At 40.5% G+C, this 24,128-nt stretch overlaps 2 protein-coding genes across 3 annotated transcripts in view; one reads left to right on the top strand and one right to left on the bottom strand.

Annotated features, from left to right (window-relative positions):
• Window positions 1-17,051, top strand: part of LOC136854951 (SET domain-containing protein SmydA-8-like) — a 30,049-nt gene extending 12,998 nt beyond the window's left edge. Inside the window, 5 exon segments of the mRNA XM_067131546.1 lie at window positions 12,967-13,514; window positions 13,517-14,297; window positions 14,522-14,617; window positions 15,470-15,657; window positions 16,144-17,051. Coding sequence (XP_066987647.1) covers window positions 12,972-13,514; window positions 13,517-14,297; window positions 14,522-14,617; window positions 15,470-15,657; window positions 16,144-16,254 — 1,719 coding nt within the window. The 5' untranslated portion in view covers window positions 12,967-12,971 and the 3' untranslated portion in view covers window positions 16,255-17,051.
• Window positions 17,052-18,259: 1,208 nt separating this feature from the next.
• Window positions 18,260-24,113, bottom strand: LOC136854955 (uncharacterized). Of its 2 annotated transcripts, XR_010857841.1 has the most exons (6): window positions 23,981-24,113; window positions 23,020-23,218; window positions 22,577-22,741; window positions 19,491-19,661; window positions 18,520-19,222; window positions 18,260-18,381 (listed from the first exon to the last, which is right to left on the bottom strand). XR_010857841.1 is itself a non-coding variant. In XM_067131559.1 (5 exons), the coding sequence occupies exons 1-5, from the start codon at window positions 24,097-24,099 to the stop codon at window positions 18,599-18,601; spliced, it is 1,278 nt and encodes a 425-aa protein (XP_066987660.1). In that variant the 5' UTR covers window positions 24,100-24,113; the 3' UTR covers window positions 18,454-18,598. The 2 variants fall into 2 exon arrangements, 1 of the variants encoding a protein (XP_066987660.1); XM_067131559.1 differs by lacking the exon at window positions 18,260-18,381 and having other exon boundaries at window positions 18,454-19,222.
• Between the last annotated feature and the right edge of the window lie 15 nt (window positions 24,114-24,128).

The following is a 24,128-nucleotide window of genomic DNA, read 5'->3' as shown; positions in this document are numbered from 1 at the left end:
TCTGCGCTGAAAGGGAAATTGAGAGTAGAAAGGTTTGAAAGGCGTAACAGGAGGAAAATTTCGCAGTTGAAGTATGAATCAATTGTTAGGAGATGGTTGAGGAAAATAAGATGGAAGAAAGAGAATATGAACGGAGGTAGAGTCAAATTAATGAAAGAGGTCCCAGCTAGGGGCCGAAGGGACGCTGCAAAGAACCTAAAGTAATGCCTACAGTGCACCGCATGAGGTGCACTGACGGGACTACCAGCCTACGGGGGACCTTGGTTAATAATCACTAGGCAATTTCTAGAGCCACTGGCTTCAGTCAGCTAGGAATTACAAGCTGCAAGGAACTGGCTATCCTTTAGTGTATTATGCCATTGATCCTCCAAGGATTCTGCCACTCTAATAAATAAACACAATTTAGAGATGGCTTAATTCTGGGCGTACGGAGATGCTAAGAGCCTATACTAACGATAAACTGAAATTTGGAAATTAGAAAGTGGGACCCTCAGATCAGATTAGAAAGCTGGAACAGGTAGAAACTGAATTGGAAAGATAAATGGACTGGATATCTTAGCCTTTCGTGGATCACAGTACAAAGGAATAGAAAAGAAGAGATTAGAAGGAGTTAATGTGCACATTTATTCAGAAAGAGAAGATAGAATTGACAAAGAAGAAGTAGACATGATCTTCACGCTAAATGCAGAAAAGGCACTGACTGACCACAGAGCAGTGAGCAGTAAATTACTGCTGGCAAGATTTGAATCAAAACAATGGGTATTACATTGTGTTCTACACCAAGGAATGATCTCTCCAAAGAAATGAAAGACAAATTTCATTCAGAACTGCCGAATGCTATAGATGAAATACCAGAACGACACACGAGAATTGCTGCCGGTAACATGAATGCAAAAGTTGGTAGGGACAACGAGTGACCTCTCCGAAGACATGAAAGATAAATTTTATTTAGAACTGTGGAATGTTATAGATGAAATACCGGAACGACGTAAGAGAATTGTTGCTGTTGACATGTGTGCAAAAGTTGGCAGGAACAACGAAGGTATGGAGGATGTAATGGTCACTGAAGTCCAGAGAGAGAGAGAGAGAGAGAGAGAGAGAGAGAGAGAGAGAGAGAGAGAGAGAGAGAGACTGAAAACTAAAATGGGGTGCACTTTGTTAGTTTTTGTGATGCCAAAAATTTTCTGATTGGATGTGATATTGACCAGAAGAGAACTGGAACACAGTTATGTCAGGAGCTACAGAAAAGCAGATGTAGGCAGTGAACACCAACTTGTCGCCAACTTGTCACCGGCACACTAAAACTTAAATTAAAAGCACCCGAGGAAAAAATCCAACAGAAAAAGTATTGAAACAATAAAGCTTCTTTTAGACGAACATCAAGAGTCTTTTGCAATTCAAATTTCGCAAAAGATTGAGGTTCTAGAAACCATCTCTAAGAGGAGCAGACAATCAACGGGAAATTGTTTGACTTCAAGAGTTTATATCAGTCTGAAGGAAGACAAGCCCTAGATTATGGGGTAACTTGACAGAAACTTCTGACGAGACAAAAACAAATATCACCTGTAGGCGAATTCCATGGAGATAAAGACCGCAAAGTAGAATTTGCTTAGTACTCAAGTCTAAACAGCGAAGTTAGAACGAAGGTCAACATGAAATAAAAGAGAATATTAAAGCAATCAGGCTCATGACACTGACAAAAGCCATGTGTTCACTGAGTGGCATTAGAAGCGGTGATGATAAATATGTTGAAATATCACAGGCGACTGACAGGTTAATGAGCAAACATCTACGTCAGTTAAGAACGAAGGGCAATTTGATATCTTAAATATATTAGCATAATTTCTATATAAAAAAATAGGTATGCTTTAAAAAATAGAAAAACAAAAATAAATTCAGGAATATCACAGGGGATAACGACATAATGATTGAAAAAACGAAACATGGAAGAAAATTGAATTATATAAATCATACAACAGGAAAGATGACCCAACGAAAATACAAAAACAAGTAAAAAATGCAGCCGAGTGAAGATGCCTCGGCGACGCCTCCGGAAAGCGCTGTCAGACGCACGAGCCATGGCTAAACATAACCTTAAATAAAATGAAAACTACTGAGGTTGGAGGGCTGCAATTTGGTATGTTTGATGATAGGAGGGTGGATGATCAACATACCAAATTGTAGCCCTCTAGCCTCAGCAGTTTTTAAGATCTGAGGGCGGACAGAAAAATTGCGGACGGACAGACAAAGCCTTCTCAATAGCTTTCTTTTAAAGAAAATTAAAAACTGAAAAAATATAGAAATACCTTTAGCCCTATGCATTTCCACAAACCATCTATATCAGAATGTCAATGTTTGTCTGCAATAAGTACAAATTTCATAGATCACGACAAATCTTCTTCCTAATGAACACCATAACATTCTCTGGAAGCTTGAATTTCAAGTCAGTGGCCCCTTTGGTGGGCTTGCCCCATATGAATGGGTTTCATCTACAGAATAACAATAATAATGATTCACTGATGATCTGCATCATCTAAAGCATAAAAATACAAAGTATCCATTGAAGGCTGCACTATCATCCATTTATATCTTAACTCTACACTCAGTTGGGTATAACTATTTCATATTATTAAAGAAGCTTCAGTGACATCAAAGGGAATACGGAATATGATTGATGTTTAGCCAAGATAGTTTCATCTCCCGTCAGGCCGGGCCCCCACCATCCCCTTCTCTCTCTCTCTCTCTCTCTCTCTCTCTCTCTCTCTCTCTCTCTCTCTCTAACGCGTGCATGCAAACACACCTGATTAAAAGAAACATATTTATACTTGTCAGAAACGCCATATTGTTTGGCAAAAATCTCTCTCTCTCTCTCTCTCTCTCTCTCTCTCTCTCTCTCTCTCTCCAACGCTCTCTCTCTCTATAACATGCATGTCAGACACGCCATTGTTTAAAAATATCTCTCTCTCTCTCTCTCTCTCTCTCTCTCTCTCTCTCTCTAACGCGTGCATGTAAACAAGCCTAATTAAAAGAAACATATTTATTTATGTCAGAAACGCCATATTGTTTGGCAAAAACCGCTCTCTCTCTCTCTCTCTCTCTCTCTCTCTCTCTCTCTCTCTCTCTCTCACACACACAATTAAAAGACAAGCTAAATAAAAATCTGAAGTGCGATGCGACTGGATTTGGCAAAAAGTGCCTCAACTCTCTCTCTCTCTCTCTCTCTCTCTCTCTCTCTCTCTCTCTCTCTCTCTCCTCAAGGGAAAATAAGAAAGACCCATAAACCAAAATAAGAGCAAACCAATCCAAGCGACTCCTTAGCTTCGAATATAACATAAAAAAAAAAGAGAGAGAAAAAAATAGATCTTATTATAATTGAGCAACATAATTCTCCGCGTCACGCATCTGGTGCGAACCACTACTACGCCCGAACGGTTATGGCCAAATCTCAGGGCAATTCCTTTTCATTTGCGAGTCGTTAATGTCAGGCGGAGATAAAGTAATTCAGGAGCGAAACGAGGTGCGTCTGATTTAGCTCTGAGCGACAGACACACACACAGGGATACGTTTAATAATAATAATAATAAGTCACACTTCGCAAGAATATGAATTGGTTCTCATTGAGAGGTCTAGGCGATATGACACTTGTTAAATTTTTTACTCGCTTCTCGTTGAGGTCTGGGCGATTTGACACTTAAATTGTCGACTTTATAACTTTTGAAAGGCCTTCTAGTCAGAAATGCGATCTGCGGAATGCACGTTTTACGAGGGATTAAGTCAACACTGATTAAACAATTTAAACAACTTTCTACAAGCGATTAGATCGGGATCATTTTGCCGCAGTTGCCAGGCAGCGCTTTATTGTGTGCAGTTGCCAGGCAGCTATTTATTATTGTGTATCTTTACCGAGCCTGAGGAGATGACTGGGTGTGTTTTGAAACGTGCCTGCTTGAATGCAACGCCCTGACCTTGCAAGCTATATATATATATATATATATATATATATATATATATATATATATATATATATATATATATATATATATATGTGTGTGTGTGTTTCTCCTACCGACGTAGGCGCTGACGAGAGAACATCCATTATGCCGAAGCAAACAAAGTCAATTTTTTTTAATATTCAAAAGAGACGCGAGGTGGCCATTATGCTAAAAGTGAGTCACACTCACAAAAAGTAATTATGAAGGATGTGTTTCGGTGGTGAAAGGTGAGGAAGAAAAACAATTAAAGTTATGAACTTCAAATCACGACGCAAGTATTGGACATGATAAAATTCTCGTATTCATCTAAATGTCGATAAATAGTTTTTTAAAACTTTTAACCCTGCATCGTTGCAAATAATTTACGTGACTACAAAGTGATTGAAGATCACGAGCAAATGAATGAAACGTTCTGACCAAAGATCAGTTTAGCGAAAGACAGTAAACCTCTCATCATGAAAAATGTTTGCGGCGTGAAATGGTTTGGTATAATGCCACATCGTTATAAAATTTAGTAGATTACTATACTACAGAACATCAATTTTTTAAAATATAGATGTGATGATACAAATTTGGAAAGTGAAAACTTTGGTCGAATAAACGGTGGCCGGAAATAAAGTCACGGAAAAGTCACAATTTTGGTTAGGAAAAAAGTCACAGGAAAAAATTCACAATATTTCTTGGGGGTCATTATCTTTGAAATATTTACAGTCTTTTGTTTATGTTTTTGCGGAAATCCCCGACGGGGTTATACATGGACACATACCGGGTTAAAACCTTTGGGGGTCACTATCTAGGAAAGATTAATGTGGCTTTTTTTCCTGTGACTTTTTTTCTGTGACTTTTTCCTGTGACTTTTTTTCTGTGACTTTTTCCTGTGAATTTTTCCTGTGACTTTTTTCCTGTGACTTTTTTACCTGTGACTTTTTTTTACCTAGATTCGAACAAATGACCACTTCTGAGACAGGCGCTTCTCTCTCGCAAGCATGAAAATGAGGGTGAGATCTTTTGCGTTCTTTCCTGATTTGCAAGAGAAGACTAGTCACAAAGAAGACCTATTTAGAACCTACGAGGTCTTCATCTCTAAAAGGATAAAATCAGATGTATTCCCTCCGCTTCAAATGAAAAGATAAATTTGGAAAGCGAAGACTAAGGTCGAATACCCGACACCATCTTTCGCAAGCATAAAAGCAAGCAAAAAATGCCCCAAAGTTTCTTCGGCGCAATCGATCTTTCTGTACATCGTATAATGCTGTATGAAACTTTCAGCCACGGCCCGGTGATGCCCTATGTTGTTGGTACCTATAGAGGTGCCAGCCGTACGATTATGGTTAACTGTAACCTTAAATGAAATAAAAACTACTGAGGCTAGAGGGCTGCAATTTGGTATGTTTGATGATTGAAGGGTGAATGATCAACAAACCAATTTTCAACCCTCTAGCCTGAATAGTTTTTAAGATCTGAGGGCGGACAGAAAAAGTGCGGGCAGAAAAAAGTGCGGACGGAAAAAGTGCGGACAGGAAAAGTGCGGACAGAAAAAGTGCGGACAGAAAAAGTGCGGACAGAAAAATGTGCAGACAGAAAAGTGCGGACAGAAAAAAATGTGGACAGAAAAAGTGCGGACAGACAGACAAAGCCATCTCAATAGTTTTCTTTTACAGAAAACTAGAAATGATGGCGAAACGGGTGCCCTTTTTTTTTTTTTTTTTTTTGACAAAGATTGGTCAGACAGAAGACCCCCTTGCAACTGAGCAGCCTCCCATCTGCAGAGGCAGAATCGGACGCGTTCTCTCCGCTTCAAATGAAGATAACAGACGCAAGAGGCTGCCTTGACTTACGTATAGCATGCCAGTGGGCCGTTGCCAGCAGAAGAGGGGGGCGGGGGGCCACCCTTGTCCATCAGAACACAGGAGGAACCCTAATTTAAACCCTTCGAGGGGCTCTCAGAGCGACAGCAATATTGCATGCCACCTGTCACCGCGATGAGGAATTCACTCCCATTATGGATGCCAGTGGCCATAAAGAATCACAGACGCCACATGGAATGCTATTCATAGCTGTATACGTCCTAGCTCGTCGAGGCGATCTGAAAATTTCTCCTCACCCCTCTGAAGGTACCGATATGAAAGCGATTTCAGAATTTTCTTTTAGATTATGGTAAAAAGGATGATATGACCTTCAAGAATGTCGGTCTACGGATTGGGAGGAAGTTTCAGAACTTGGTGAAAACTATAAAAGTTAACGATGAAAGCGATTTGAGAATTTTGAGAATTTTAAGATAAAATGATGCGGGCCTTTAAAAATGTCGGTCTATGTATTGGTACATTTGCTGAACTTTGGAGAATGAAAGTTATTGATGCTGGCATGATCTACTGTACTTACGTGTAGTCTGATATATTAAAAAAAAAATTATCAAAATTTTTCATTATGTAAAAAACTTATGAAAAAATTGACATGAGGCTGAAAATTGTAAAAATACAAACGAGTAAAAAATGCGCCGGCAATCCAGTTTTCTGTACATCGTATAATCAAGGCCACCGAAAATAGATCTATCTTTCGGTGGTCGCGGTATAATGCTGTATGAGCCGCGGCCCATGAAATTTTAAATGCTGCCAGGCGGTGACTTTAAATACTGCCCGGTGGTGGCCTGGCCTATATCGTTGCCAGACGCACGATTAAGGCTAAATTTAACCTTAAATAAAATAAAACCTATTGAGGCTAGAGGGCTGCAATTTGCTATGTTTGATGACTAGAGGGTGGATGATAAACAGACCAATTTGCAGCCCTCTAGCCTCAGTAGTTTTTAAGATCTGAGGGCTGACAGACAAAGCCGGCACAATAGTTTTCTTTCCAGAAAACTAAAAATGTTTAGGAAATCTCGTCTAACTGCTTGGGCCATACTAGGAAAACGCAAGATTTGTCGCCACGCTATTAATAAATGAAACAACAAACAAACAACTGTTAATAAATGAAGCAACAAACAAACAACTGTTAATAAGCGAAGCAACGAACAAACAATTGTTAATAAATGAACCATCAAACAAACAATTGTTACAAAGAAACTAAAAAGCACAAGAATAAAATCACATTGTAAACAAAAAACAGTCGTAAGAATGTAAGAAAACTTCAGAGTAAAAAAAAGATGACACGAAGATAAAGCAAGGCACGTAAAGAGGACCAGGCTTAGACACTGAAGAAGAAGAAGAAGAAGAAGAAGAAGAAGAAGAAGAAGAAGAAGAAGAAGAAGAAGAAGAAGACGGGGGGATCATTTAAAAGATTCACCTGGGGTTGATGGGTTAAAGGTGAGAAGAAGAAGAAGAGGAAGAAGAAGAAGAAGAAGAAGAAGAAGAGACGGAAGTAGAAGGTGATTACTTAAAAGATTTACCTGGGAGTTGGTGGGTGAAAGAAGAAGAAGAAGAAGAAGAAGAAGAAGAAGAATAAGAAGAAGAAGGTGATCATTTAAGAGATTTTACCCGGGGGTTGATGGGTTAAAGGTGAAGAAGAAGAAGAAGAAGAAGAGGAGGAGGAGGAGGAGGAGGAGGAGGAGGAGCAGGAGGAGGAGGAGGAGGAGGAGGAGGAGGAGGAGGAGGAGGAGGAGCAGGAGGAGGAGGAACATCTGAGGGCCACGAGTAGCTTGGCAACGGCGTGGCTGATGCTGCCAAGGGTTCGAGAGTGACGTGAGGAAAACAACGTAGGAATAAGGGATAAAATAAACTATGTGCAAATATGGCGGGAAGAGTGAGTAAGTGAGTGAGAGAACAGTCACGGCAGCAAGACAAACAGAGTAGCAAAATAAGGAGTCCATTAGAGGCATCGGTCAGTTGGTCGGGGGGGAAGGTTTGGCCTTTGCAACGGCACCTCGATTTCCACTGCGGACTTCAGCGATGTTCGCGGGGAATAATTAATGAAAGTGGAACACCTTTTTCCCCTATCTATCTGTCTGTTTATCTATTATCTGTCTATATATATATATATATATATATATATATATATATATATATATATATATATATATATATATATATATATATATATATATATAAATTTATATATATAGGGCGGCTCCAAGTATAAGCATCCCAGTTCTCAACAAGTCTTTTTGGGAGGAGATTACTAAACCCATGCCCTATGAATCCTGGCTGCATCCCACCCGGGAATCGAACCCAGGGCCTTTGGTTGGCGAGACACGCATCTTAAACAGCTAGACCGTCTATTCTTTATCCCAAAAAGAGGAAAGAATAAGAGAGTCTAAGGATATAAGACCACAAATTTATTACAAACTATCTAGAGATGTATCTGGTTCGAAAGTAAAAAGACAAACGAATGAAAAGATCTGGATCAAGGAAAGGAAAAGAAGGAATATAAAATTTAGGCCTAAGGCCAAGCGCTGGGACCTATGAGGTCATTCAGCGCTGAAAGGGAAACTGAGAGTGAAAGTTTTGAAAGGTGTAACAGGGGGAAAACCCCAAAGCAGTTACACTATGAATCAATTGTCAGGAGAGAGTTGAGGAAAGCAAGACGGAAGAAAGACAATATGAACGGAGGTACAGTACAAGGAATGAAAGAGGTTGCAACTATGGATTACCCAAGAGACACTGCAAAGAACCTTATGTAATGCCTACAGTGCACCGCTTGAGGTGAACAGACGCCACAACCCTCCTACGAGGTAGATCTGAACAAATGCGGAGAAAGCAGACGGGAGAAAATGCGCGTTCTCACGTAGAAAGAGTTCATAGCGTCCAACCGTCGGGTCAGTGTGTGAACTCGCCAAGCAAAATGCTTTAGTTTTGGCGCGAGAAAGCACTCGAAGGTTTCAGTCGACTTCAGGAGATGAAGTTTCAATAAAATCGTTAAAATTAATGATGGCGGGACACTTTGGAACATTTTTTAGTGCAGCTGTGCATGTGTAAATTATTAGTTTATATTAATACAGCTGTGATATGCTCTTTTAGGTGTTTAGTTCGTTGTGGGTGAATTTCAACGACATAGGTAGAATGCTTCAAGATCTTGAAATGCCGAAGATTTCAAATCGTTTGTAGCTGAGAAAAACCGAGCAATACCGAACCCAATGGCTTTTTAAGTAGCTTATGCAATTCCTACACTAAGCAAGCAAATCTATTTATGAAAAACAATGCTTGATTTATTTTAAAATTTAAGGCATTTTGTCTAAAAGTGGATGGTTTCTGTAAAGAACAAGACGACAGTCACTGCCATAATCGAGGATGAACTCCAATTGCAGAAACTTCACAAAATCAGCGGCTCCATACACTTACAAAGTTAGCTCACCAGCATCACGTCGAACCCCAGCACCCCCTTTACACACATACTGTGTCACTCGCTTCTGAGTAATCAGACCCTTCAGTTCCGGTAGTTTTCCAGCTCTCTCTCTCTCTCCCTAGCCTCCCCAGTACTCCCGATTCGATCTTTTCACCAACCTGCTATCTCCCATTCTCTCCACATGACTTAACCATCTCACAAATCTGATTCATCTTTTCACCCAGGTCAGTCTAAATACTTATAAAAAGCTACTCAAAGAGAAGACTAAGAATCCGAGGTCAGAGTAACTATAAAAACCCACTAAAAAATACTCTGATGTCAGATGAGGCCATGGTGCCCATGGTACCCATAACTAAAATTTAAATTTAAAAAAAGTGGGAGGAAACTTAGGTCAAACTACTCATGAAAGATTCCTTAAAGAAAAAAAAAATCTCGGGACACTTTGTCAAAATTATTCATAACACCCAACCCACCCACCCCGAGAAAATATCTGAAGTTCAACTACCTCCAAAACAGCCTCCCAAAAAATCTGAGGTTAAACCACCTCCAAAAACACGTCCTACCAAAAAAATCTGAGAATGAATATGAGGTTCAAACACCTCCAAAAACACCCTCCCAAAATTTTTTGTTTTTAAATCTGAGGTTCAACTACCTCCAAAAACACCCTCCCAAATTTTTTTTACAAATCTGAGGTTCAGCCACCTACAAAAACACCCCTCCTAATTTTTTTTTAAATCTGAGGTTTAGCTACCTACTAAAACACCCCTCCTAATTTTTCCTTTAAATCTGAGGTTCAACCATCTCCAAAAACACTCCCCAAGTTTTTTTAATCTGAGGTTCAACCACCTCCAAAAACACCCCTCCCAAATTTTTGGTTAAATCTTAGGTTCAACAACCTCCAAAAACACCCTCCAATTTTTTTTTAAATCTGAGGTTCAACCACCTCAAAACACTCCCCCAAGTTTTTAGCTTTTTTAAATCTTAGGTTCAACCACCTCCAAAACACCCCTCCCATTTTTTTTAAATCTGAGGTTCAACCACCCACAAAAAACTCCCAAATTTTTTTTTAAATCTGAGGTTCAACTGCCTACTAAAACACCCTCCCAAATTTTTTTTTTTAATCTGAGGTTCAACCACCTCCAAAAACACCCCTCCCAAATTTTTTGTTTAAATCTGGGGTTCAACTGCCTCCAAAAACCCCTCCCAAATCTTTTTTTATCTAATCTGAGATTCAATCACCTCCAAAAACACGCCTCCCAATTTTTTTTTTAATCTGATATTCAACCACCTCCAAAACCACCCATCCCAATTTTTTTTTAAATCTGAGGTTCAACCGCCTCCAAAAACACCCCTCCCAAAAATTTTTAAACCCGAGGTTCAACCACCTCCAAAACCACCCATCCCAATTTTTTAAAATCTGATGTTCAACCACCTCCAAAAAGACCCATCCCAAAAATTTTTTATATCTGAATTTCAACCAACCTCCAAAAATACCCCCCAAAACAAATTCCTATTTTATCCGAGGTTCAACCACCTCAAAAAAACACCGAACCTCTTACCCCAACCCCACCACCACCTCAGAAAAGAAGAAGAAAAATAAGAAGAATAATCAGGAAGCGTCCAGTCATAGTAGTCGTTTCCCAAAAATCCCCTCCGCATTATCTGATAGGTCGAGCAACTTGGCGTCGCTACAGCAGTTGTCGGGTCGACGGGTTCGTCGCGCCGAGTATTTCATGATTCAGGCCGCAAGCCTTCCTTAAGGAGAGAGAGAGAGAGAGAGAGAGAGAGAGAGAGAGAGGTGGTGCAGTTAGTTTAGCTGGGAAAAGCCTTAGCATTGTTGAGTCACAAACACACACACACGCACATACACACACACACATAAGCGCTCGCGTGCACGCGCGCGCTTTACCTGTGCGCTGAAAGCCAAGGTCCCGTTGCTCTCTCTTATATTATTATTATTATTATTATTATTATTATTATTATTATTATTATTATTATTATTTTATCACGGCATCAATAACCTTGGTGTTGTGACGCCAGTTTTAGCAGTCATAAATCAGTTATTATTATTATTATTATTATTATTATTATTATTATTATTATTATTATTATTATTACTCTTTTTTGGGGAAGAGGTTGCGGCCACTACGCCCTACACAACCGTGGCTGCAACCCACTGCAGTCGACTAACCACCAGATATAAATTCACGTTTTACGTCATTCGAAGTGTGATAAGTATTCCAAGGAATGGACCCGAATCGCTCCCGACAACACCCCGCCCCCCTTTTTTTCTGGGTCGATCTCTTGTCCACCCCAGCTTCATGATAATTATAATTATTATTATTATTATTATTCAGATTGAATCAATGATAATAATAATAATAATAATAATAATAATAATAATAATAATAATAATAATAATAATAAAACTAAGAAACCAATGAAGTACATAGGAAGAATCAGTAAAAAGAAATGCCCGTATGTGAAAAAAGATAGAAAAATAAAATAAAAAAAACCTTGACAAATAAATAAATATTAATCCACAACAGCCAAAGGTATCATGACTAAAAAAAAAAAAAAAGGTAAAGGTAGACAATGAATTCCCTAAAGAGAGCAAAGCCAAACCTCGCAACAGTTCTTCCACTCTCTGAGGCCAAAAAAGCATTTTTAGTTCCCTGTAAAAGAAAACTATTGAGATGGCTTTGTCTGTCCGCCCTCAGATCTTAAAAACTACCGAGGCTAGAGGGCCGCAAATTGGTATGTTGATCATCCACCTTCCACTCATTAAACATACCAAATTGCAGCCCTCTAGCCTCAGTAGTTTTTATTTTACTTAAGGATTAAAATTAGCCATGATCGTGCTTCTGGCAATGCAACAACACAGGCCACCACGACCGGCAGAGGGTTTCATGGACCGCGGCTCGTGCAGCATTATACCGAGACCACCGAAAGATCGATCTATTTTCGGTGGCCTTGATTATACGCTGTACAGAAAACTTGATTCTTCACTTGTTCTTTCTTTCATCTGATGGAGTAGACAGTCTTTAGCCTTGGTCAACAGGAACTACGTTGGCATGGACAAAAAAATGTCTACTGAGGTATGTTTTTCCTCTTACTCTTTTTTTTTTTTTTAATTGACATCAGGAGGCAAGATGGCACAAACAAGGTATGTTTGCTGCTGTAGTCAGTAGCACAGAGATACCAGGAGGTTTTCAGAGTCTGAACTGACTCGTAAAACAAAGAGGTGGCATTTTTGGAGAGAGAGAGAGAGAGAGAGAGAGAGAGAGAGAGAGAGAGAGAGAGAGAGAGAGCAAAAAAATGTGAGAATTTTTACGCCTCATCATGTCACTTAATGAACTCATTTGTTTGATACAGACTACATGAATACCAATATAAAAAAAAAGTTTGTGCTTTTATTCTGCGTAGAAAGTTTAATGGCAGAATTATCTAGCCATTTGCTGGAAAACTTTTACGTACAGTAGTCTTAAACTTTCTTTTTTGAAAGTGGACGGTTATGTATTATTCTGTGTGTATTTTATAACTGTACTCAACATATTTATAAAAAAATCTACTTACTATATAATTGTATGTACTTTTTTATTTGTATTTCATAAATGTACTCAGTATATCTATAAAAAAAAAACGCTACTCACTGTACAATTTTCGACTACTGATACCCCTAATCTTACACTGACAGGCACCATGGACACAAACATGCAAGAATCAGTACCCATCTTGGTCTCCTACCTAAACTCCTTGGCGGACATTAATCCTTCGTGGTCCTGCCAAAATGATGCCCACCAAAAGTACCACTCGAACACCTTCTCCAACCTGCTGGGCCACGAGTACAGCACCACCAAAAACCTCGAGATCCAGAGATCGAACAACATAGAGAAGCCCCTTTTCCACGAGATCTCAAATCCAACCGCCCACGGGTCGCTGAAGATTGAATACAGCCCCACCTTCGGCAGGTACCTGGTGGCCTCCAGAGACATTGACGCTGGGGACGTAGTGTTTAGGGAGAAGCCCCTGGTCCTCGCGCCCAAAGCTGGCACTGGGCCGACTTGCCTCAGGTGTCTTAAGTTTCTGGAGGACGCCTGGGAGGTTGTGACGGGTGTGGAGCTCCCGTGTGCTCGTCAGCTTGCCCGGGTGGTGGGCATCCTGTTGACGAATGCAAGATCGTCTCCAGACTGGGACTCAGAGACTGCAAGGACGTGTCTCTCGTTAAAATGCTCAACGTGCTGCTGACCCCTTTGAGGACGCTCTTGCTCCTGAAGAATAATCCGGCAGCGGCAGAAGTCGTGGCTGCCCTCCAGAGCAACAAAGAAGTGAGGAGGAAACTCCAGATAGGTCACTACATAGAAGAACACGTCGTGGGGACCCTCCAGAAGCGCCTGAACCTCGACGTCAAGTCTGACGTCGTCCACCACATCTGTGGGGTGTTCGACACGAACGCCTTCGAGGTCAGCGTGGACGACAGCAGACGGGGCAGGGCGCTGTTCCCCCTGGGCGCCATCATGAACCACTCCTGCCTGCCCAACACTCAGCACTGGTTCAGAGACGGGGTCCTCATCGTCAGAGCCGTCACAGACATCGCAGCTGGGGAGTCCATAACAAACACGTACACCCCGATGCTTTTGGGCACGCGAGGTCGAGCGGCCCACTTGGCGGCCACGAAGCTCTTCAGGTGCGCTTGCAAGCGCTGCCTTGACCCGACAGAGCTGGGGAGCCACGTCAGTTCCGTCTTGTGCAGAAGCTGCAGTAGGAGTGACAGGAGCTTCGTGGTGCCACCAGACGGCGCCCTGAAAGACTGGCAGTGCCTGGAATGTCAAAACCGAATGCCAGACGTCGCCGTGGAGACGATGATGCGAGCGGCCAACTCCACCAGGAGTCGCGTGCCCCTGCACGACCTGGAAGCCCTTCGGGTCACTTCTGACCATCTCAGGATGATGCTGGGCAAGAGGCACTACATCACTCTGGAGGTCAGGTACGCCCTGATGAACGCCATCATGAGACAGCCGCTTCGAGGTAACTATCGATGACGCTTAGTTGATTTCTCTGATTAAAAACAAAAGCTAAATTTTGTTGTCTAAATGAAAAACAAATTCTAATCGGAGTATGCTCTAAAAGAAATACGCTGTTCTGTTAAACAAGACGCCTGAACGTAAAGATAAATCGTTTCTAAAAGATGTTCTAATACAGGTTTAGAGATCTATAGACGTCATAAAAATGCGTTATTTCTCAAACGACAGATATTAAGGACGATGACCTTGACATAGCCGTCGAAATCTCAGGCGACCTCCTTGAGATTGCGTCAATCATCGACCCTGGGTTCTCACGGTTTAGAGGTAAGGTCCTGAAGAACACGTAACCTATTTTCTTCTTCTTTCTGTCCTCCGTAGGGGGGGAGGTAGTGACGTCAGTGCGCAGCGTGCCCTCGGCCCCTAGCTGCACCCCCTTTCGTTTCTTTTACTGTACCCCCTTTCATATTCTCTTTTCCATCTTACTTTCCTCAACCCTCTCCTAACACCCGATTCAAGTGTAACTGCGAGGTTTTCATCCTGTTACACCTTTCAAACCTTCTCCTGTCAATTTCTGTTTCAGCGTTGAATGACCTCTTAGGTCCCAGTGCTTCTTTCTGTCCGCTGTGAAACGGCGCTGCTTGAATCAGTAGCTACTGAAGATTTCCATAGATCTTGCCTTAGGCCTGCAGGACAGAAGCCTAAATTAGAATGGGAATATAAAATTGGAATATAAAATCTAGGCCAATGGGATTACCATACATAATTTATTATTGCCACAACAATTCCTGAAGTTCACATAAGCCTATTTTCCTCCGTCTATCATCCGTACTCTTTTCCGTTTTAAAGGAAGCAGTCTGAATTTTTAATGAGGAATCAACTGTATTAGAAGATAAATTCGCATAGGCCTATTCTCCTCCGTCTATCATTCATCTCCCTTTCCGTTTTAAAGGAAGCAGTCTGAATTCTAATGAGGAATCAACTATATTAGAAGATAAATTCACATAGGCCTATTTTGCTCTATCATTCATCTTCTTTTCCGTCTGAAAGGAAACAGTCTGAATTTTAATGAGCAATCAACTATACCAGAAGATGAATTATCATATCCGAGAGGCTTTGATTCAAATCAACTTCAGACATTCACGAGACTTCTCGGAATTCACAGAGGCTTCTTTTCAGGACTGGTCCTCCTGGCCAGGATACGTGCATCCACAGAGAAACTGAAGAGATCTTGCGATAATGCCCCTCTCTGCAACGGAACCTCACATAAATCGGAACTTGGTCGAGTCATGCAAGAGGACGAAGAAGAAGAAGAAGATAAAGAATTGACTGAGATGGATGACGCGACTCCACGTCAAAAGGCGCAGGTAGGAAGATGGTTCTAGGTATACTGGCTTTATCGGTTACGGGCTGGAAATGATTATCTGACTGACCATACCATCGGCCTTGGAATTTAACAAAATTACCTGCTCTCTCTCTCTCTCTCTCTCTCTCTCTCTCTCTCTCTCTCTCTCTCTCTCTCTCTCTCTCTCTCTCTCTATATATATATATATATATATATATATATATATATTTATATATATATATATACATTATTGTATATACACATACATAGATATATATTGGCATAAGTCCTCTAATACTCTTTAATTGCATCAACCCCTAGGTATAGGACCTTCACCGTCATCTTCCGAAAATTTTTAAAAATTTCATCTATTTGACTCTTTTTCTCTTGACAGCTAACAATTTCCATTACATACATGTCTTGTGTCATAACTGTTCATTTTAATGTTATGGAAATGGCAGCGTTTCAAGGAATAATAATTATTTGTTGACGTGGGTTCCATTTTCAGATGCTCCTGCGAGAAGCCGCCGAGTGCGAGTTCATTCTACAGTACGACCCCAAGATGGAGGAAGCTCTCGCAACGACCAACCAGTTGCGCAGCTTCCTAAATGATTCTTGAGGCATTTTTCGTCCGTCGTGACTGAAAAACGTTTGTAGTACAGCGAGGAATGCTGAACTTTGTGAAAAATAATGCGGCAGTTTCGTCGTTTGTGAATGCCTATAACCAAAGGAATATTTCGTAGGGGAGTTTGGTTGTTTGAGAAACATACACAGTACGTTGTAGGGGATTGTTGAACAGCAATGGTCATCAATGAATGGTATTTAATTGGTTGGTTGAAAACGCACGTTGCTCAAAATTGCTGAACAGCAATGACCATCAGCGAAGGATATTATATGGATAGAATAATGAGTCTTGTATGCCATTACACGGCTGTCATAACCTCGAGATTCTTCATATACCAAAGAGTGTTTTAGTTTTAGAGTAATTTTAAGGTTAAACGTAGACTAACCTAATCTTAGGTCACTTTCTCTCTCTAAGGGATGTTAGTGCAAGAAACTCAATACGAGATTCTTCTGTCATGTCAGTATAAACAATAAGCTAGAATTAGTTTATGGCTCAGTCGACCATTACTGCTAATGCTGCGCGTGCAAGCTATTATGCACTGCCTCACACTCCTCTCCACCTCTCCTTACTCAACCTTAGACCTCTCTGGCCTCTGCTTCAATAGAACTGGTTCCTGAGCACTTTCACTCCAGTCATTTATTTTACAGTCACACAATTATATTATGATACTTTGCCATTAAATGCCAAAGCAGCGAGCAAGTAATATGCAGACAAATATTGTTAGCGACTTAGTGTTCTTGACCCTAGTAACTGAATACTTACATTTTCTGCAATAAAATATTTTGGTATCATCTGCATGCATCATTTCTAAACCTTTCGTGGCGTTTTTATTTACATAATGACTTCCTATGCTTCCATGCCATTCGAAGGTTCTGGTAAAATTAAATCTAAATTCGGTGGCACGTATCTTTCAAGAGAATATTTTTTGGTGTGTCCCTCTGTTGGTGGACTGGTATGACAGTCCAATCAAGGAAGGAGATGACATCTGGTGTTATTTCTCTCTCTCTCTTGTCGTTAAGCAAAATCATTTGGAAAAACAAATATCAGTAGATCCTGGACCTGAGAAACACAATCTGTGCAATAATAATAAATAATAATAATAATAATAATAATAATAATAATAATAATAATAATAATAAACATAGGAAAATGGAAAGCCTTCTTTTCATGAATGCTTTCGGACACCAAAACATTCAAAGAGGTTCGATAGACCTATAATAGGTTGGCGTGGGCTTGACCAGTAGAGATTACTAACAAAGTTATAACAATCACAAAGATCTTGATGTTGCTGTGGATTGTATGTAATATTTTTCGCTTTCGATCAAAGACAATCCTAGGATACCCTGAATTCCGTACAATGCTCATTTGCACTTGACCTAGCGACCAGGCGCTTGTCCCATTACCCTGTCGATGAGTGAAGAATGGCTTCAGTCTCAATTCCTATCATAACATCGGATGAAATAGCATCTGGTTTCGTAATAAACCATCTTAAATGTTTTGTTTATAATTTTATAGAATTATTTTGTGACTTCACGCTGATAGGTGGCGCTAGTGTGCATTTCTTATTATATGACAAGTCTTGGACAAAAACACAAATAGAAACACAGCCTAACCCCTGTAAATCTGTTCAGATGACGGATGTACGATAATTGCAAAGTACAAGAGCTCACTCTACAAACATCCATTGTGCCTCTGTTGATCTAATTTACAGTCGACTATTGTGGGTTGCAGTTGCGGGTACAGAGGGAGCGAATGGGAGGGGAAAAAGCAATGAACGTTAATGATCAGAACTCCGCCAAAATAAATACCATCATATCTTGATTGAAATCTACAAAACGGAAAGGCCTCATCTCATTAGGGTGAAACCATTCATCAAACTGGGACTATTTTCCGAAGACTAATATGAATAATTAGTTTCGTCTACTACACAAAGAAAGGTTAGTGGCCTATAGAGTCTTCTACCACTACAATTACTGTGGTTCCATCGAGCAATACTCACTGTTTATGGTTTGGCAGCAAATTCTCCGCTTAACCAGCCTTCTACGGTAATGAAAGCAGTAATAACTTTATCGGTAATCATTTCAGTTACAGGTACCTTAAATTGCTTACGTCTAGCTTCATCTGCAAGAAATAAAAAAAATGCCAACATACAATCTATGGATTGTATTAAGGAAGTATAAATACCATAACCAGTAACTTCATACAAGAATATATATTATCTTTCGACAATTTTACAGAAGCATTCGAGCATGGAATTACCTTCAGGAGTTAAAGGAATAATGTCCCTAAGAGCAGCACATTTCTCTCATCTCTAGACTAATTTGACAGCCAGAGTCCATCATTTGGCATCATCTTCTACATTCTTCTTCTTGAGTAACTGAGGCTTGTTGATCGACATCTCTTTGCGCGGCGTCTCTCTCGTCTCGCTCTGAGCGGATTTCGCAACTTCGCCTTCAGTTCTCTTCTTAACCGCCGACCCTTTCTTACTCTCCTTCTTATTCTGACTCTTCGATTCGTCTTTCTTATCCTCCTCGCTCTTATCTCTCTTATCCTTGGATGCGTCCCTTTTCGTAACCGGTGGTTTCGCCAGAGACGCCTCCTTCATGGCGAACTTGTTCAGACTAGGGGCGCTCGGTCGCATCGAGTCGGGCTGCGTGGCGTTTCTGGCAGCCGTCGTCACGGTGATGGCGTCCAAGAGGAAGTTGTGGAGTCGCTCCAGCACCGCCGACGAAGGCGCCTTGGAGCCTAAGGGAGGCAGAGAGCGCTGGTAGGAGCGAGCCACGCTGTAGATGTTGGCCAGGGCGAGGCGAACCCTCGTCAGGTGGGTGTGAGTGTGGGTGGACGCGGCCTGGAGAGCTGCTAGCCTGGCTTCCATCTCTCCTAGCCTTCTGGATGACGCCCACCCTGCGGAGCGAGCTCTATAGAGCTCCAAGAGAGCTTGGCCTTCGCGCTCCTTCTCGCTCTTAGGGGGAGAAAATACAAAAAAATTAAAAAGGACATTTACAGGCAACTGCTGTAAACGAGCAAATAAAAGGTTTTAGTACTATTTCCTCAACCCTCTCCTAAAGATTGTTTCATGTGAAACAGCGAAGTTTTCCTCCTGTTACACCTTTCAAACCTTCTTTATTCCCAATTTCCCTTCCAGGACTGAATAACCTCATGGGTCCCAATGCTTGGCCTTTGGCTTAAATTTTACATTCCAGTAATCTCTAAATAATCAAATCCCTCACCTGCACAAACATGAGGAGCTGACGGCGTGATTGCTGCAGCTGCAGACGGGCGTGATTGACCTTCAGGAGCAGCTGAAGCCGTAGGGTGAGGAGGTCTCGAAAACGCCCACAAACGCCCTCGACAGTCGCAGCCTCGTTCCCGAAGGTCTGCACGCTGTTCTCGACGTATTCCTGAAGAAGGCAAGAGCGTTATGGTGGAAACATTAGTAAATGATTCAAGAATGAATTTCGGAAAAATTTCAGAGCACAAGTTATGCCCAAATTTCCCACCTTTCTTGGATGCAATTACCAAATGGCTAACCCAGGGTGTAGGTTATCCCGCAGGAGCAATCACTCCAGGATTAACTAACCTGTCTACTTCAGATTTAATTTTAGGGCGCAAGCATGCAAGCATTCCTTCCATAACATCCTTGTAGTTAACTTCAACATAACCTTACAAACCCATTTGTTCACTTGCTTTCAAACCTAGTAAAGGGGTTAAATTTTCTTCAACCACAATAAATTCTACAGAATACTTTTTGTTCGTTAGTATCATCAGCCACGATTATGTAGCTTTTACTGTAAGGTTAGGTTAAATTCCGAAAGCAAGCCGTGGGCAGACAGAGCTTAGCCTAACGTAGGAAGCAGGTAGGTAAGCCCACGATACGTTGCTGTAAAGAATTTTTCAAGATTCAAATCCTATCTTTACCAGAACAAAGAATATCTCCGTAAAGAGAAATTGTTTGTTAATTTTTTTTTTACTCAACAGCATAGAAAAGGGTGTATATGATTGCCGTACTGGCGAGAAAACTTGAGATATTTATATTCTTTTGTTTATGTTTTTACGTCAAGCCCGGAGGGGCTGCATCAAAAAAATTATAAAAAAAGGGTAAATTTCTCGCATCAATAGGTATATTTTTCATGTTATCTCACCTGTACTACATCATATACACCCTTTTCTGTAATATTCAATAATAAAAAATGTAAATAAACTAAATCTCCGTGACGAGCCCTGCCTTAGAATTATCTGCGCTAGCAAGAGTTATCCTGGACTAATAAGGGTACATGTCGCATGACGACTTTTACGGCCGGAAGTTTTATCTCATCTGACGCAAAGCTTGCGTACTGCACCTCTAAACACTATAGATTGTTTCTCATCCGGTGCCACCATGTCGCATGACCTGAAGCGGCTTATATTCAGCTGTTTACGTGAGGTTTTTGAGGAGGAATTGCGATAAAGTAAAGCCTGGTTCGCTTCTTGTTATCACAATATCACTGAACAAGAATGTAAACAACTAAACATATACAGAACTGACTCAGAGATCTTCTTCTTCTTTCATTTTTGTATAATGTTTACTTAACACTCGTGTTCTTACTTGAATTAAGACTCCTTTTCAAGTTTACCCTTTTTATACCATTTACCTAATGCTCTCTCTCTCTCTCTCTCTCTCTCTCTCTCTCTCGATACTCCCAAGCCTGGATAAAATGCGTGGGCTAGAGTAAGGTATGGTATCCGTCTGTAAAATTATGAAGGGTGGAATGCAGAGTGAGAGATCACGACTTACTTGTTTGGTGGGGCAGTCCAGGCTGGTTATGCCCCAGCCCCCCCCCCCCCGCCAGGATAGGGCATGGGGTCCGAGATTAGGTTAGGTTAAAGTAAGTCTGGATTAGGTTATATTCACTCTGAAATGCCTACAATAGCCATAACCCCCTCACTCTGTATTCGCTTTATTTATATATATATATATATATATATATATATATATATATATATATATATATATATATATATATATATATATATATATGTGTGTGTGTGTGTGTGTGTGTGTGTGTGTGCGTGTGTGTGTGTGTGTGTGTGTGTATACAGTATATGTGTATATATTGCATATATTATGGCTATAACTCTTCCGTAAAGTTTGCAACATTGCGTTATCCAGGATAAGTATATGGTGGGCTAACATTTGATATATTTGGAAAATCGAGCACGAAGACATACGTATACATAGGTGATTATGTATTTGACTGTTTTTATTTTAGATACCATTATTTTAGATTGCTACCAGTCGTTTTCTATTATTTAATCGTTATCCACAGAAAATGTAGACGTTAGTGACAGAACAGCGGCTAAATGTAAACACCGTTTGATTTCTCTCTCTCGTTGAAGGCTTTTAGCTAATAAATCATTACAGTCATTGCTTATATTCTCAAATTATTTTAAGAGTTTTAATCATAATGAAATCATGAACACAAAAATGAAAAGTCCGATAAACGAATGTAAATTTCCACGCTAACTGAAATTTTCATATCAGTACTCCCTGACAAGTACAAACTATGGTGGCAAAATAACAAACGGTTTGTCAGGAAAATTTGATACCAGCATATGAAAAGATTGGTAGTCATTTTAAAGTAAACATCAAGATTAAAAATTAGATAAAATCTAGCCATTGTGAGTTATTTATAAAACTAAAATTAAGTGAGGAAGTAACATTTTTCAGCAATATTTATATCGAAACGGTAAAAATACATTGGAAGGAACAATAAAGAATGTGGAAAAGATATACAGGCCTCATGTTACAGAAATATGACGTTCATATAATTAAGAAAGATAGCTCGTAGTATTTCAAGTGGTAAAATGATATGCATAGGCCTATATAATAGCCATCACTTTGGATTGCAGCTGCTTAGGGCTGCCACAACTTGAGGTTACTAACTATCACTCTTAAATCATTATCCCATAAAAGTAAGCTCTGCAGGGGGTTAATGCAGTCAGTGCACCTCACGTAGTACACTGTAGGCACTGCTTAAAGTCTTCTGCAGCATCCCTTCGGCCCCTAGTTGCAACACTTTTCATTCCTTTTACTGTACCTCTGCTCAGATTCTCTTTCTTCCATCTTACTTCCAACCTAGCCCTGTTTCACAGTGTAACTGCAGGTTTTCCTCCTGTTACACCATTAAAACCTTTTTATTCTTAGTTTCCTGTCAGCACTGAATGAGCTCATAGGTCCCAGCATTTGGTCTAGATTGTAATCCTACTCGATTCCATAAGAGTGAGCTGTTACGCTGAGAGACATACACTGAAAACCTAAGAGGTCGCAAGCACCCACCTTGTAGGTTAAATAAGTTGTGACTTTTTCATTCGTGGCAGCGGTGTCCTTGCGGGTGCTGAAGATCCTCTCCTGAAGGTACTGGATGCGCTCCTCGAGGATGTCAGACTCAAGCTTCTGTCGCTCCTGGATCAAGGCTCCTTCTCTGCGTCTCTCCTCTTGAGCCTGTGACACAAAGGGAGACTATAAACAAAGAGGAGAAGAAGAAAACGAAGGAAATTGGAGGAGATGTGGAACAGTCAAGAACTTTTGATGTGTCTAGTGTTGCAATATATACATCTCTGATACTAGTGCCACCATTCAGGCACTCAAAAGACTTGGTAACACTTTCTCTCTCTCTCTCTCTCTCTCTCTCTCTCTCTCTCTCTCTCTCTCTCTCTCTCTCTCATTATTTACATCGTTAACTTTTATGAGGAAATGAAACAGCACTTGCCACATCTTACCCGGAGATCAGGCTCGTGTGTGAGAATGTTGGCAACGAGAGTGGCATATCTGTGCTGGGCTTTCCTCCTCTGCTTGTGTATGGTAGCCAGAGATGCCGTGTAAGCGGCGTGGTGTGAGGCTGCGGGATCCCCCTCACCACCACTGTCGAAGACTCGGCCGAGGCTCTCCACTCGACCACCGCCAACTTCACAGGTTTGCCTGGGAAGAAGAAGACAAATAAGAACAAACTGGGAAGAAGAAGAAGAGGGGACAAATTAGAACACACAGATATATATATATATATATATATATATATATATATATATATATATATATATATATATATATATATATATATATATAAACTAATGTTATGGAGATTCATCAAAGCTCTGAGTTAAATACTGCATGTGGCAAAGAGCGTTGCCTTATCTTTTCTTTGGAAGTCATCCCCTTGTTAGAAGAAGAAGATTAAAGTTGAAAAAATACACATATTTTCATTCATTTATATGTAGTCTATGTTAGGTTGGTATTGTTGTTTATAATAATCTATCTGAGACTATCTCCACTGCTTGCTCTCGCAAGTAGGCCTAGTCTTCGTCGGTTGTGCAAACCAAGTAAAAAAAAAGGAATAAAGGAATATTTCTTATTTTATCTTGTTACTCATGCTAACCCCTTTCTTTAATGGTAAAAATGCTTCTGACCAGAATAATATCTAGACGTGTCAAATCTGTGACTCAAGATTGAAGGTGTGTTTAAGACGTCAGCCTACAGCCAATCTTTCGGTCCTGATGTTTACGTTTGTACACCACCTACACATGACAAAAGAAAAATGACGGACAAAAAATCAAATAAAATTCAAGGGATGGCTTATTTCTCTTTGCATTTCTCTACATGTTTTAAATTTTGATGTCTACAAACAACGCTATTTGCCTTAGTAATGGCCTACTCAAGTACTGTCAATTGCCGAACAATACATACTCGATAATTGCATTGTCGACGGGCGTCTTCTTAGCGACGGCATCATCATATACCCTGGTATAAAAAGTCTCCGCCTCCTTCTGGTCCCCTGCCCCCGGATTTTTCGACTTTAAATCCATCTTTACCCTCAAAGAAAAATCTCCGCCAA

This window comes from Macrobrachium rosenbergii, chromosome 30 (genome assembly GCF_040412425.1).
Source record: "Macrobrachium rosenbergii isolate ZJJX-2024 chromosome 30, ASM4041242v1, whole genome shotgun sequence".
Taxonomy (NCBI): domain Eukaryota; kingdom Metazoa; phylum Arthropoda; class Malacostraca; order Decapoda; family Palaemonidae; genus Macrobrachium; species Macrobrachium rosenbergii.
The sequence above is the reverse complement of the archived record's forward strand: the minus strand, read 5'-3'. Positions and strand labels throughout refer to the sequence as shown.